The 16,009-nt window shown below is 45.2% G+C and overlaps 1 protein-coding gene across 2 annotated transcripts in view; it reads right to left on the bottom strand.

Annotated features, from left to right (window-relative positions):
• Nucleotides 1-6,310, bottom strand: part of Eepd1 (endonuclease/exonuclease/phosphatase family domain containing 1) — a 122,598-nt gene extending 116,288 nt beyond the window's left edge. The window contains exons 1-2 of one of the 2 annotated variants that reach the window (XM_006510556.4): nt 5,927-6,310; nt 4,504-5,542 (exon numbers count right to left, since the gene is read on the bottom strand). In XM_006510556.4, the coding sequence (XP_006510619.1) occupies nt 4,504-5,381 (878 nt within the window). In that variant the 5' untranslated portion in view covers nt 5,382-5,542; nt 5,927-6,310. The remainder of the gene's footprint in view (nt 1-4,503; nt 5,543-5,926) is intronic. The other variant, NM_026189.3, reaches the window with a different exon arrangement.
• Between the last annotated feature and the right edge of the window lie 9,699 nt (nt 6,311-16,009).

Genomic DNA, 16,009 nt, shown 5'->3' with positions numbered 1-16,009 from the left:
CCTGGAAAAATCAACAGTATCAAACCTCCACAGGACCTTGACATTAGACCCCAAAGTAACTCAACCTCTTTGAAAAACAAACCTAACTCCTGTCCTTTCTGCACACGCCAAGACCTCCCTTTACTCGCTCGCCCCACCTCCTCTTACAAAGCCACAGCAGTCTTCGTGCCGACCACCTCTCTGTCTGGAAATGACCCAGAATTCCTTGGCTCTGCAAACCGGAACTCCACCTTGGAGTGGAGCCCAAGGTCTCAAACTTACAGTTAGGGCCAAGAAGAGAGGCCTTGACGTCCTCTGAATTTGCTCCACATATCTGGCTACCACCCCAGCCTTTCAGGAACAAAAACAGGAAAGGCACAGAGGCCTTTTGGGGCTGAGAGAGTTTTAGGGGCTTGGGTGAAGCCACCCTTCTTACACGGCCCCGAAGCTTGACCCAAGACTGTGGGCCAGTGAGGTTCAGAAACAGGACATGGAAGGACATACTGAATTTGGCAAAATGTGTACCAAGTCCTGGCTTTGCTATCAGACAAATGCATAGCTTCAAATCCTGGATGCAGCATCTATATTTCTGAAGGCCAATTGGGTTCCATCTCAACCTTCTGAGCCTCTGCATCTACAGTTATCAAAAGAGATGTCATCTTTAAGAGGCTTGCTGAGTGGTTTTTCCCCTCTGGGTATTATATTTGGTTCATCTACCTTCTCTTTAATTCCCCAACATGAGCTGAAAAAAAAAAAAAAATCAGGGTTAACCAAACTGTTCTGATGCTGAGCCATACAAACTGACTGGCACTTAGTTAATTCTGTCATGGAGGTGATCCAAGCTGATCCCTGAATTGTGTTTATACATGTGGTGCACATTCAATACATAGTTTTCAAATGGATGAACTGAATGACAAGATGAATTCTATCTATGTTGATCCCACTAATCAAGTCTGACAGACTAAACCCTGTTGGGGGTGGGGGAGGGGGTTCAGAACTGTACAAGTTGCCAGGCATTAATCTACGTATGATTTGCCAAAGAAGAATCAGAAAGAAATACGATTAAAACCATTAAAAAGCTAACTACTTCGACACTGAAGTTTCCTTCGGCTATAGAATATGAGGAAGCCAGGCAACTGCGATGGTTGAATCTCCTTATTTCTTTTGGAGATTCTCTATCAGTTTTCCCTGCGTTTATTGTCAGAAACCAAAGGGACACTGGAAGATAGAATGCTTACTCAGCAATAAACAAACACCAAAGGATCACTGCTCACGCTGGCCAGCACTTTGCAAGGAAGAAGCATGCTTCTTTCATTCCTGACCAATGAGGAGTCAGGGAAGGAAGGAGGAAGAACATTGCCTAAGAACAAGGTTTGGCAAGTGAATCTGATGTAACCGTCAGTGCATAGACATATGCCACAGCATGGTGTCCCTGAAGGTTCCTGGTGACTATAATTTTCCGGCTCTAAGAGGTCCTTCCCTAGAGCTCACATGCAAAACATCTCCACCTATCAAGTCAGCAGCATATGAGAGCAAGAAAGACTAATTCCCAGACAGGGGTACCTTTCCTCTAAGAAAAACGCACATAGTTGATGAGCAAACCTCACAGAAAAGAGGCTACGTGACAGCCAGTCCCTCCACAAAACTGCCCAGGGTTTGCTTTAGAATGGCTTAATAATGGATTTAATGTCTGAGACAGGCATGGAAGTTGGCAAGTACCTTTGGTTTGGTACAGCACAGGACACCTAACCAAGAAGTAGTATATAGGTGCTATGCCTAAGCAAACAGAATGCTTGCAAGGGTCACAGTATAATAAAGCCAGTTGGTCTCCGTCCTCGTCCCGTGAATCACAAATGAGCTGTTTCAGAGGCAAGTGCTTTAACTCCTTGTTTGTTTCCTCACCTAAAGATGGAGAATCTCTAACAAAAGCAAACATCCCCTCCTTTAGAGTTACTGGGGTGAACAGAAGGCTGTGGAAGCCATCAGAAAACCCTCAGGCACACACACCCTAAACTCCATCACTCTGCCACTGTACACCTACAGTATGAAAATAAGGGCCACCGGGAAAGCCGCGTGCATCCACACTTGCTCACACTGAATATGCTTCCTGTTATTAACAAAGGGAACTCCTGAGGTGTTGAGAAACTTCTGTGAATCAGTATGAATACACAGCTCTTGGAGCACGGCCACTGCCACCTGCCCTCAAGGACTGTGTGACAGCTTCTGGTGCCCTAGGACAACCACACAGGCAAACGTTCCCACCCCAGCTTTGCACGGATCAGGCCTTAAGCCTATTACTTAGGTTTTACCAGACATGAACCACGTGCTAGGATTCCTCAGAATAGTGACTGAATTGTGATCAGGCCAAAGGAGTCACCAACTCATAGGACATAGATGTAGCCTAGTGTGACCAGCCAGTGGGGGTAGAAGCCACCTTCCCACTGCTTACTACAAGTGTCCCCTTCTACACGTCATTGGGTTAGGGTGAATCTGCCTGATGTCAGCAGCTACACACCTACAATATTCCTCCAAGATCCAAAGAACAAAACAGGACAAAACCCCAAGGACCCCATACTGAACAAGAATTGTTACTGCTCCTCTCCACACAGCCCCTGCTGGCCCCATCCTTGATTCAGAGCCAGGCCAGCTGCCTAAATAGCTTCTGATCAGCTGGGACAACCCGCCCCATATCCAGTCTCATCCTCCCATCTTTCCCTCTCTTCATTCATATGTCCTAGAAAGCAATAAGGTCCTTAATTCCTGGTCAGACTGAATGTTATGGGAACAAATAAATTCAGAGATGACCAGAACAATCCAAAAAGGGAACTCAGTAACAGAAAAGCTCAACACAAAGTCACACCAGGAATGCCAAAACAGGGGGGAGGGTCTTTAAAAAGAAACTCAGAAGTACAGAGATGGTCCAACACAGAGCACCGGTGCTTCTCAGCTATAGAGCACACCAGAAACAGCTGGAGTGATGGGAAAACTGGGCTGGCACCCAGGGCTTGTTAGGCAATGGCTGATGGTACTAGTCCAGAGCCATGCTGATGAAATAAATGGACAAGGATTGCCCATGCTGCCGTCCATACTGAGAGACTTCAGATCTAGATTTGCCCCTCTCATTACTACACTGGGCCTTAAGAAAGCCCCTGCTGGGAATCAGGCAACCATGCTGCTGGCCGCTGTCCCAGCAGCTGTGAAGGAGCACTGTCATCAAGCCAGGTCTGATGTGAGTCTCCCAGGACTGTAAACAAGATGAGTTTGCAGAATGACTGAGTTGGGGTGACAGACAGACAGACAGACAGACAGCACAACATAGCAAAGAGTAGAGCGCTCAGTGATTTCCTGGTCTCTGATCCGTCCGTCCTGCAGGCCCCTCTCTCCTCAGAGATAAGAATGTGCCATGGGACAGTGCCAAGGAGATGTTGAGACCTGCTTTTCTCCTCACTAATCTGTCCTAATGACCTGCTACAATTCACTGGATCCGCACTGAGAGCTCACGTCTCACTTCCAGACACCAAGACACCACCCTGCCAAGGAGATCAGCCTCCTCAAAGGAGGGCAGTGAGGAACCACCGGTACTGATTGTGTCCCAGATCCCTGCAGATCAGCATCTGAGAATTTCTGACACAGTAAGGAGCTAATGACTTTACGCTGTACACTATGTTACAAATAGCAGGAGTTCTTGCCACGATGTATCGCTCTGCTGTGTGGGGAGTTAGTTCCTACAGACAGTAATTCTGTGATGATTAGAAACATCCTCTCCCACTGGCTGGACCTGCCAGGCTTTTCTCCTTTAGTTCAGAAGGAACCATCTGCCCAGTATCCACACCCAAACTGGCCTTTTCCAGCTATGGGTCAGGAGGAGGAGCATGCTAAAAGCCAAGTTCAGGTTCAACAAGGAAAAGGAGTGCTATGTGCTTTGTTCACAGCTCCCTGGCAAGTACAGTGCATATGTTTGCAAATAGTATGGGTTTTCTCCATGCAAATAGGTGTATTTGATGGGAAAACATGACTTTCCCTCCCATTAATGTAATCTTTCAAAACTCAGGTGTTTATCAGGGTGGTGGTAGTACAGGCCTTCAATCTCAGCACTCAGGAAGCAGAGGCAGGTGGATCCCTAAATACAAGGCCAGCCTGGTCTACAGAGCTAGTAACAGGACAGCCAGTCCTACACAGAGAAACCCTGTCTTGGAAGAAGAAAAAAACAAACAAACAAAAAAAAAAAAAAAACCCAGTTTTTTCTTACATGCAAGACCGTCTCAGTTCCCACACTGAGTCGCCAGTCAGTTCAAACTCTGTGAAACCCTATAAGCCAAAGACCTTCTCCAAAGCAGAACCAACACTACATAGCCTCTGCTAAGGAGGGGACCAGCTTTCGGCAATCAGCTCTGGAACCTCAGGAACACGGATTAAGCACTCTTTCCTCTTTCTTGTCCCAAAGGATCCACTCATGTGTATCCTCAGCTGAGGCCACTCAGTGCTGCATTCACTCCCAACCCCCTCTGCGCTTGCTACACTCACCTGTTTTCCAGAAGCGTCATGCACACCACCTCTCGAACCCCCGGGTTATTGGCCTTCTCCACAGAGCAGCCCTGTAAGTTCCACGTGGCCAACCTAAACACAGGTCGCCCATCCCTCATACCTCCAAAGGCCTCCACCGAGGGCCTCATGGAGATAATCTGCGTGGGCCCCCCTGGTGGCAGGTCCAAGTCCTCACTCTGCAGGCTCAGAGATGTGGGACTGGGATGAGGCTTGGCAGTGAAGGTAAGACCCCCATTGGTGTGGGTTGATGGGGGCCTGGACCTCTCTGCGAACACCTGGTGTCTTATTCTGTCCAGGAAGGCTGCATTGATTCCATCCATTCTCACCAAGTCCTCAACACTTCGAAAAGGACCGTGTTCCCTGCGGTAGTCCACGATGCTGAGGGCCATCTTCTCGCTGAGGCCCCGGACACTCATGAGCTGAGCAAGGGTGGCTGTGTTGATATTGACTCGAGGAGTGAGGGGCACAGTGGTGGTCAGGTGATGAGGCTGCTGCTCAGCCAGAAGATCCCGCCTCAGGGAACTGGGAGAGTGCTGTGCAGAGTTACCCTTGCTGCTCACACAGATCTCAAACTTGACCTGTTCCAGTTTGGTGGCCCCTACACCACTGACAAGTGCCAGATCTTCCACCTTTTTGAAGCCGCCGATATATTCTCGGTATTCCACGATGCTTCGGGCCACTGCACGTGTCACCCCAGGCAGAGTCATCAGTTCCTCCTCAGTGGCAGTGTTGATATTTAGCCGCTCCTGATTCACCAGGATGTTGCTGAAGTTGCAGGCAGCGCTGAACTTGCGGTTATGTGACAGGTCCGAGGGATCTCTGGGGATAGAGCGATGGCAGCCCAGTGTGCTCCCCATGGCCAACCACAACAGAATAACTCTGGATAGAGAAGAAACCCGGGAGCCTTGATAGGCACAAAAGAACGGGAGGTTACAGGACTTAAGGGTCGAGGAAGTTGCTGCAGACAAACATCAAATCTTCCATGGCTAGTGTCCAAAATTACCTTTTGCTGGGCCACCTAGAAATTGACATAGAAATTTATTGAAATTAATCAATCAACCCTTTGCACTCCCGCAGTGTTGGAAGTTCATAACTTGGGGGGGGGGGGGGCGTCAGGTCAACTTCTGAAAACGTAGACACAGAAAGGCTGACCTGTGTGGGGTTTCCTCGGGTTATTTATCACACTGGATCTAAAAAAGGAACAGAGCTATCTCCACTAGCCTCAACGCTGGAGCCGCTTCACTTCGAACACCCCCCACAACGGGGCTCCTGCAGACAGACAAGACGAAGCCCCTACAGCGCTCATAGCACTGTAACTTGGTAACTATGCTGAGCGTGCCGGCGCAGACACTGAGCAAGGGTTCAGGGACCCACCCCCGGCCCTCCGATCCCCGCGTCCCACCTCTCCGCCGCTCGGTCGGATCGGTTCCCGGTCCCCTGTGGCTCTACGCGCGCGTCCCGGTTCTTTCTCCCAGGGAAACTCTCAGTGCCGCTTTCCCGGAGCAGGCAGAATTGCTCCTGAGCGACAGTAGCCGCGGCGAAATTCGGCCCCCGATGCTGCACCAGGACTAGCCGCGTCGTAGCTGCTTGAATCCAGGCAAAGCCCGGCGCCTAACTCGGGTGCGAGAGGCGGCGGAGCGCGTCCTGAACCTCGCGCCGCGCGCCACCACGGCCGCTCGCCGTGGGTGTCACAGCTGAAGTCAGGTCCCGCCGCCCGCCCGCGCCTTCGCCCGCACAGCCACGCCTCCTCCGCGCCAACTCCTCCTCCCGCCTCCCCGCGGCACGTAGGGGCGGGACGCGAGCGCCAGGGGCGGGATCATTGGTGGGCCTGGTGGGGAGGAGCCGAGGGCGGGGCTTGGGCACTGGGCGGGCAGAAGGAATGGCTCACAGCTAGCCAGTCTGTTTTTCTGGTATCTGAGCGCCTACCAAGCTCTAGTTATGTTAGGTGAAGCTGTTTAGGGCCACCTGAGGCAAGCTGGAGTCTTCCTTGTGAGGTAGGCTTGTACTGCATAATCAAGGCTCCTGAAATTCTCAGGCAGAGAATAAAATTGGATCTAGCTCAATTCTCTCGCTACTTTTAGGCCTTTTCTCTACTCAGAGACCCCCTTTATCCACTAATATCTGGGAACCATGTGTCACTGGAAAAGGACTTGCCTCCTGTGATGTACATCTGCTGCCCTTTGCAAATTTAGGTCTCTGAGAAAATAAGGGCACGTTTCTGTTAAGTATTAAATCTAATCACTAAAAACGGAAGGAAATGGTACCGGGGAGTGCAGGCAGCTTTACAAAACAGTTTTTGGATCACATCTTGAAATGATGATAATTTAGTTAAAGATTAAAGAGCCTGCCTGGTTCATTACAATGGATACCTGAAGCAAGAGTATTTGGCTAAACAAACCCTGCAGGGTAGCAGTGACATGGTGAAATGTTAGATACTTTGACCCAGAGTTGTCAGTGACCTCTGAAGGAACAGATCTGAACCCAACCATCTGGCCAAGGCTTCTGATTTGAATGCCAACAAAAAGCATTCAGATGTGAAATGAGTGGGAACCCAGACTTGATGAAATGCTAGGGATGTAAGGAACCTCACTATAAGGAGAGAAAGACACCCCAGTCAGATGCTTAAACAAAGGGGGGGGGGGGGTTGCCCGGGAAATAGTTATGGAATCCACCTTACTTGGAACAGGCCTGCATCCTTACTAAGGATGACACAGGTTGACCTGACTCCCTCCACATCAGCAGCCAACTTCTGCTCTATCTTCAGCTCAACTTAATTTCCAGTCATGCCAATCTCACTTGAGACAAGTGCCTACAGGGGGCTAAAAAGGAAGGTAGAGATAAAACGACAGCAACAGGTAAATAAACAGAAGTACACTGATCTAGTGCACACATCTGAAAATAGACGTTTCCAATGACTAATGATGAAGCTGGTGAGGCGACCGACAAATGAAACTTCCGCATATCGCTTGTAGGACCAGAGGCTGATACCACCACTTTGCAGACTAGCTTGGCAGTTCCTTGAAAGTTAAAAAGTATGCTTGCTACACAACTCTGCCATTGCAGTTACAGGTACTTACTGAAGAGCCAAGAAAGCTCAGAGTCCAAAATCCTCTCCGTGGGTGTCTGTAGGTTTGTTGTAGTCAAAGATTCGCAACCTCAAGAGCATCCGTCTGAGTTTGGTGTGAATTTGTCCCCCAGTGGTTCCAATGTTAGAACTTGGCCCTCAGGAAGGTGATGGTGTTGGGAGATGGTGGAATTTTGCATTTTAGGTGATGCTTCATGGGAGGCCACAGAGGTGCCACCTGTTGAAGAGAGTAAGAGGATGTGTGAAGACCCTGAGTCAGTCATGGGAGAGACTTGGTACCAAAAAAAAAAAAATCTGGTGCTCCCAGTCTCCTGATTACTCCTCCTCCTCCTGCTACTGGGATGCCTCTTTCCATGAGGTCTTGCCAAAGAGGACAGCATGCCAACACTGTGCCCTGATGTCTCCAATCTATGTGCCAAATAAGCCTCTTCCTCACAAGCTCCAGGCATTTTATTACAGCAGTGAAGAACACGTAGTGCAAAAAGAATAAAAAGAAAACTCATGGGATATTGTGGAGCGATAACGGCAAACTACTTAACAAAAGCAACAGCAGAAAGGAGAAATGAAAAGCGGTTCGTTGCATGAAAGAAGACTGGCGAAAGGAGAAAGAACATGCTGTGTGATTCACAGACAAGCTAAAAAATAGAAACTGTCCATGTGCCGACAATGTAGCAGTGGTTGTGTGGGACTGGAGGAAGGGAGGGAAGGACAGATTAAAAAGAGCACAAAGTATCTTCATGGTGGGTGGTTGAAGTGATACTTGACATGTACTGGCTGAGTATGTCAAAAGCAAGCAAATGGTGTGTTTTAAATATACAGTTCAGTGTACTTAAATTATACTTCAATAAGCTCGGCAAATCATCAAAAAATATTCCAAAAGAAATGCCTTGTTTTAACTTAAAAAAAAGAGATGAAATTGGGGTAGGGCAGAGTGAGCCAGAATTGACTGAAGGCTGATAGTTGAGAAGGGTGACAAAGGAGGAGAAGTTAAGTCAACAGCTACAAGAAGAGAAGTATGCACTGCTCAGAAATGAATTGAAAGCCAGACTGTGAGATAGATAGCCTAGCAACATACTGGACAATCCAGAATCACCACAGACATGGAGAAGTTGGTGAAGGGCTTATTATATGAGGAACGAAAGTCTGAATGAATTTTCTCAATTCTCCAAGGATATTAGGATTCTAGCTGACCACAGAGTTACACGGAGATGTCAGCAGTTGTATGGTTCCAGCCAAATGCCACATGTGTTTTACCCCCTTAAAACACAGCTCTCATTTAAGGCCTAGTCAGAGAGGATCAGGTCAGTGGCCCTTCACCTTTACTCAGCAGTTTCAAAGATAAAAGAGGGACCAGGAACAAAGTGGTGGAAGTTAGAGAGCAAAGCATTTGCCCATCTCCAGGTTCAATAGCATGGTACAGGCACTCGTAGTCCTTAATGAGCCAAATTCTGATTGCTTCCATCCTCAGAGTCCTTGGACATCAGAGATACAGACAAGAAATTAGGAAGAATTATTCTACAGGTTAAAACAGGAGGAAAGAAAATGGACGTGGCTATCAAATCATTGCTCTAAGGGACATCTCTGGGAAGTGACAGTTACCATGACATGGAAAGGTAGTTAGGAAATTATGCCTCAACCCACAAACTCTCAGTTCCCTCACAGCAAAAGCACACCCCACTTCCCAGATCAATAACGTTCAAGCAGGCTACTGACAGGCACCTGGCACCAAACTTCTGCAATGGTCAAGAGAGATGTTGTTCCTAAGAGCAACAATTCCTATTTGTGTGACCTCCACAGCAGATCTGTCCCTTGTATTACAATGCTCCCTGTGTTTGAAACTAGTGAAAGTCCAGACATCTTCAGGGCTCTGGAACATTCTGTATCAGGCTTGCCCCACTGCAAGTCATGCTATGGGGTAGCAGAGAATGGCCACTGAGAGACACCAGGACAATGTCAAAAGACACTTCTGTGACCTTCACACCTGGTGCTGGAATCTGCATGCAGACATTCAGAGTGAACTCCAACTACCAGCAAAGGCCCTCACATCTCTGAGCATCAGTCCTCTGCCACAGCCCAACCTGAGGAGACTGTGCCTGTTCTCCTGGTCAGCCACTCTCCCCGGGTCCTCACTCCACACCAGTGGAACTCTGCAGCTGCACTGGAGGCACCTAGTTCAAGGACAGGCCACATGGAGGAGAATGAGAGCAGCCCAGCCCACTCACCCCCAACCCAGCTCTACAAGTGAGACCTCTGGAACCTTCACCCCATCCAGCTGCAGCAGGTGTGCCCATTGGAGGAGTCCAGCAGAGAGCCAAGAGCAGAGAGGCTACCTGCCAGTGTCCAGGCACCCATAGGTTATGAGAGGGAACAGAGATCAGAAGTCAGTGCACATCACAGTGGCCCCTTGTCACACAGTCTGTGGCCCTGGGCTTGTTTCCCAGCAAAAAGAGACAAGGGAACACCTCGCTGTGCAGCCCTGGTCTGTCTGTCTGTCTCTCTCTCTCTCTCTCTCTCTCTCTTTCTCTCACTCTCTCTCTCTCTCTCTCACACACACACACACACACACACACACACACACACACACACTGACATCTCTCCCCTTTCCCTCCAAGTACTGGTTTCCTTTAGGGATGCATTTGTTTGCTTTTCAGTTTGGCCACAGATGATTTTCAAGAGCTGAGGGACGTCCCCATGAGAAGTGGCCCAGGATGGTTCAGTGACAGCTGTACCTGTAGGAATAACGTGTCAGCTCTGAGACAAGAACCATGGATCTGTTCACCCTGTGTGTTCTGAACTTTCTACAGGACACAGACATAGAACACAATACAGAGAAGCTTTGAGGGAGTGGGAGAGACAGAAAGCATTGCAGCCTCTGAAGGTCCCAGGCCAGACAGCCTCTCCCTCACCCTAGGCAGCTCCTGAACGTGTATCTGGAGACAGTACTTGTGAGGGCAATGGAGGAGCTAGGTGTCCTCTCATCCAGAGGTGGCGGAGCTGAGCCCTGGCCAGCTGCACACTTCCCACCTCCACTGGGCGTGGCGGTCTCGACCAGGTGAGTCAGGTCTGTGCTGCTGCATGGGTCCCTGCTCTCTCCACCCCCGCTGTGAGCACCTTTCTCTCACCTGCTGTTTGTGCCATCTCAGGCTCAGGTTTGTTCAGCTCTTTCTGCTTTCAGGAGATTGTAAGGTGCCTGGTTGGCTTTCTTCCTGGCGTTTTGGTTCCCTGTGGCCTCACTGCTCAAAACCCAAGACTTCCCATCCCTGATGTACGTCCATCTTCATGCCTCCTTCATACCTGACCAACTCTTCTCAGGGAATGGTGAAGCACCTCTTAGTAGTCCCCTGTAGTCCTGGCTGTGGCCAGAGGAAGAGGCTGGAGTCACTATGAGTGCCATATGCTCTGATCCTTCACCTGAGCCCAGCTGCCCAGAATGCAGGGAAGATCCATCTGTAGGAAATGGGACCAACTGTGTTTCCACCACTGGCGTTATTGTGTGGTTGTGAAGAGGCCATTATGCCTGGTGGGGGGGGCATGATGGGTCATCTTTGTGTCTACACTCAATGAAGGACTAGCAGATGTCCTAAGTGCCTTCTGCCCTGTTCTAAATGTTCTACTTACCTTCTGCCCTGAGCTTTGACTCAGGCTCTGGTTTTCTTTTTTTTTTTTTTTTTTTTTTTTCAGAAAGAGAAAAAGTTATGATTTATTTCTTAAAAGGATATAAAGCCAACAAAGAAACTTAAGAAGGTTTGATTACTGGCACTCCAAAGACCACTGAGTGTCGATTTCTATACTGAACAGTAGGATTCCAGGGAGCCCCCATCTTTCCTGAGTTTTGTTTGTTTTTTTTTTTTTTCTAGGCAATGTTCTTTTTTTTTTTTTTTTTTTTGATTAGGTATTTTCCTCGTTTACATTTTCAATGCTATCCCAAAGGAGGCTCTGGTTTTCTGTGTTCCATTGTTGTAGTTGTAGTTGTAGTTGTAGTTGTAGTTGTAGTTGTAGTTGTAGTTGTAGTTGTAGTTGTAGTTTTGTAGTTTTGTAGTTTTGTAGTTTTGTAGTTTTGTAGTTTTGTAGTTTTGTAGTTTTGTAGTTTTGTAGTTTTGTAGTTTTGTAGTTGTAGTTGTAGTTTTGTAGTTGTTGTTGTAGTAGTAGTTGTTCTTCTTCTTCTTCCTCTTGCTCTTCCTCCCCTCCTCCTCCTCTTCCTCCTTCTCTTCCTCATCCTCCTCTTCTTCTTGCTCTTGCTCATGTTCCTGTTCTTGTTTTAGCACCTGTCAAGAAGGAATTGATGTGAGAAGCATGGCACACTGAAACTCAGCTGCTTGGGGCTGCCAGAGATGAAATGTTGGGAGAGAGCACAGATAATAGTGGAATTTGTGTCAGGTGGATCCTTCAAGGGGACCCATCTTAGGTCATTTAACTCAGATCTCTTAGAGGCCAAGAGTAGATGAGTGGGCAGCACCCCTTCCTATTTCTAATATAAAGCCTGCATCTTCTCTCCTCTATAAACCTTGGACACCATTAGTTCACTATTCCCAGTTTCCTTACAGACTATATGAGTGACTATATATGATGCTTTACTTCCTGCTCCAGGACATGTCATCCATAGACCCCTCTTGACTTGCTCTGAAAGCCACTCCTGACAGCTAAGGATGAGGCAGTTTTAGGATGACCAAACACTCCTCGGACAAAGAATATTGAAAGCAGTGGAATTGCTAAATCTCACTTTAAGGACACCTCCAGCTTCATGAGCACTTACAAACTACTTTCCAAAGTGCCTGTACTGTTTGATATTTCCACCAGCTATAAGTGAGAGCTCCTGTTGTTTTATGGGGACGAGGACTTGGAGTTCAGCTGTTCTAATAAGTGTCTAGTGGCATCTTACTGTGGTTTTAATTTGTAGCTTGCCAATGAAATGGGACGTGGAGCATTTTGTATTACACTGTATCTAGTCTTTGGTTGACCTGTTTTTTTTTTTTTTTTTTTTTTTTTTAATTCTGACACCCATGCAAGCCACAGGTCAACCTCGGTGTCCACCCTACTTTAGTAACATTGACTCTCACTGGACCTGAGGATGCAGTTAGGCTGTCCAGTCTGCCTGCCCCTGCCTCCATTCTAAGCACACAGCAACATGCTTTTCCAGTAGGTGCCAGGGATGAAACTAAGACCCTCTGGCTAGTGAAGCAAGCATTTTACTAGCTGAACAATCTTCCCAGGTCCTTAAAATTTTTTAAGTCAAGTTTTACACTTTCTTTTGCTGTTATAAGATTTTTTATATATTTTACATAATAGTCTTTCATTAGACAAGACTTTTGCAAGTAGGTTTTTTTTTTTCCAACTGTGTCTTGTCTTCTCATTCTCTTGTTAGTACTTTTTGGAGAGATTTTTTTTTTCTTATCTTTAACAACTCCAATTTATCTTTTGTTTCTTTCAGAGATTGTGCCTAAAAGGTCATTACCAACCCCCAAATCCCTTGGATTTCTCCTTCTGTATTATATTATAGAGGTTCTAGAGTTTCTTGTTTGATATTCATGTCTATGGTATGTTTTGCATTTTTGTAGTGAGACAGGAGGATTGTGACTTAAAATACATAACAAGACCTAGTGTAAAACAAAAAAAGAATCTGTTGTCTATATTCCTATGAATCTATGCCTGGTTCTCTGAGCTATTATTAATACATTTGTTGGTGCTAAGAATTGGACCCTCCACCTCATGCAAGCAAGAGGTAGGCAAGTAGTTATCCTATATTCCATCTACACTGCATTATTACTCTGGCATTTTACGAAGTTCCAAATTTAGGTAATCTCAGGAAAAAGTTGTGATTCTCCTTCAGTATTAAGTTGGTTCCTGTGTATTTTGTCTCCATATAAACACCTTAGAATCTGTTTTTGTTATTGTCGTGTTTTGGTTTAGGGTGATAGTTTTTGGTTTTTATTTTGTTTGTTTATAGCTTCTAAAAATAACATGCTAGGATTTTGCCTGGAATTGTATTGCATCTGCAAGGTAAATTTGCAAGAACTTGGCAATGTTAAGGCTTCCTATCAATGATTGTGGAGTCCTTTTTGTTGTTTATTTATTACACGTTTGTTTTCTTAGTGTGGGAGGGAGTGTGCTTGTCATAGCACACACGTGGAAGTCAGAAGACAATTTGTGGGAGTCAGTTCTTCCACCATATGGGTCCCAAATCACAGGTATGAGGCTTGAATAAAAGTGCCTTAACCTGCTGAACAACCTCATGGCCCAGAACCTTTTAACTTCTATCAGCATTGTAAATGTTGTCTAATATGGATATTACAAATGCCTTATTAGATCTATACCTACAAATTATAGTTTCGATTTCAGTTTTCCTGTGTGTATTGCTGACATGAAGGAACATGAGTGAGTTTTATATGTTAACCTTTTATCTGGAGATCCTGATATAATTGTTTATAATCGGCATTACATATTATGTGTCAATTATCTTAGATTTACTGCCTAAATAATCATAGTTTTAATGAACAAAAATTATCTTCTTTCTTCGCAGTCTATACACCCTTCATTTTCTTTCCTTATTATTTTGCGTTGGCGGGAGACCAGCACCATGTCGTTGCTGCCATGTTTCTTATCAGGAAACTCCTGTTTTCTCAAAAATAAGTATGATATTACCTGTAGGCTTTTTGTAGATGTCTTTGACAATTTAAGGAAGCTGCCCTGTGTTCCTACCTTGATAAATTTATATCATGAACGTATGTTGAATTTTTATGAGATATCTTTACTCTACTATTGATGTAATCATGTAGTAGATTTTTGTTGTTGTTTGTTTGTTTGTTTTACTTTGGGGTTTTGTGGTGGGTTTTTTTTCTTCCTCCATTGGCTTAATAATGTCACAAAGGACACTCATTGGCTTTATCTTGAAACAATCTTGCATACCTAGAATAAACCCCACTGGGTTATCATATACAATTCTTTCTATCCATTGCTACATTGGCTTTTAATATTCTGTTAAGGATCTTTAACAGTTCTTGGGTGGTATTGATTTATTGTTTGCTCTTTTGTGATGTCTCCATCTGACTTTGACATTAAGGTGTTAAGGTCTAGGTAACTGTTATCTGTCTTGTCTCTCATTTTTGCTGTTTCTAATATTACAAGGAAACTTTCTCATATGTTCTCACTGCTTTTACTAGGAAACTTTCTCATGCCTGAGTTGATTACATCTTCTGTTATGTTCTGTGCTTTGGTGTTCTTAGAAACCAATCACAATAGAAATCAGTTAGAATTGCCTTGTGTAGCTAGCCACCATAAACCTAAACCCAAATCAACTGCCAGGCAGCACTTCCTTCACTTATGTATAAGCATTTATGATTTTTACTTTTATAAGCTGCCCCTAGGATGGACCCCAAAATAAGAGAAGTTATTTGGAATATAAGAATATCCTTATAATATTCTTATATAAGAATATCCTTATAATATTCTTATATAAGAATATCCTTATAATATTCTTATATAAGAATATCCTTATAATATTCTTATATAAGAATATAAGAAGCTATTTGGAATAAGACTTCTATTTTGAGTGGGGGTAGAGAAAAGTTTAAGCTCCCAAGACCTCTCTGGGAACTGACATCATGCTTGGCAGAAAGAGACATGTATGACATGTACATAGGTAACTGATATCCTAGTTGGCACATGAATGTTAGACAAGGTGAGTCCCCTGCCACTGTTGAATGTCCCAGCCAATGGAAACAGGATAAGTGTACAACAAAAACATGTTTCTAAGGAAATTGACAATCCCTGAACCCTGATTGGTGGAATAACTTGGCACAAACATTTGTAGATTTTAGACTTAAAAGCCCTGTAGGATCTTAACTCAATATCACAGCCAGCTCTGAAGTTTGACCTGTGGCCCTGATCAATCAGTCTTGGGGTGTGGCATTCAATAAACCATCCTTTTTTTTTTTTTTTTGACTGAGATTGGTGTTTGAGTGGTTTGTGCCATGATTCCCAGGCCCCAACAAAGGAAATGAAGGTTTTAAAACAAAATTAATCAATATATTTCTATACAGGAACATTACATTAAAAAGGCTGTGAGGCTAATCCCTAAATAGAGTCTTCTTGCTCATTTGCAGATGTGCCATACAATCCTACACACTCACAAATGCTAATAGAAAACCCTGTTCCTCCCCATCAAATACATGAGTAACAAAAAAGAGATTCCAAACACTGTTTTTTTAAATATCAGCACAGCATCATTCTTTAATAATGGAAATAAATGCTAACAATAATTATAAATAATGCTTGATATACATATAAATGAAAACAAAGGCTATCGCATAAACACTGGAGTCAAAAAAAGAAGATACATATATAGACAAAATTTATTCTATAAATAAGTTTTTAAAAAGTCACTTCACCAAAAAGATAGCAGAG

The sequence above is a fragment of the Mus musculus genome, chromosome 9 (assembly GCF_000001635.26).
Source record: "Mus musculus strain C57BL/6J chromosome 9, GRCm38.p6 C57BL/6J".
NCBI classification, from domain to species: domain Eukaryota; kingdom Metazoa; phylum Chordata; class Mammalia; order Rodentia; family Muridae; genus Mus; species Mus musculus.
The sequence above is the reverse complement of the archived record's forward strand: the minus strand, read 5'-3'. Positions and strand labels throughout refer to the sequence as shown.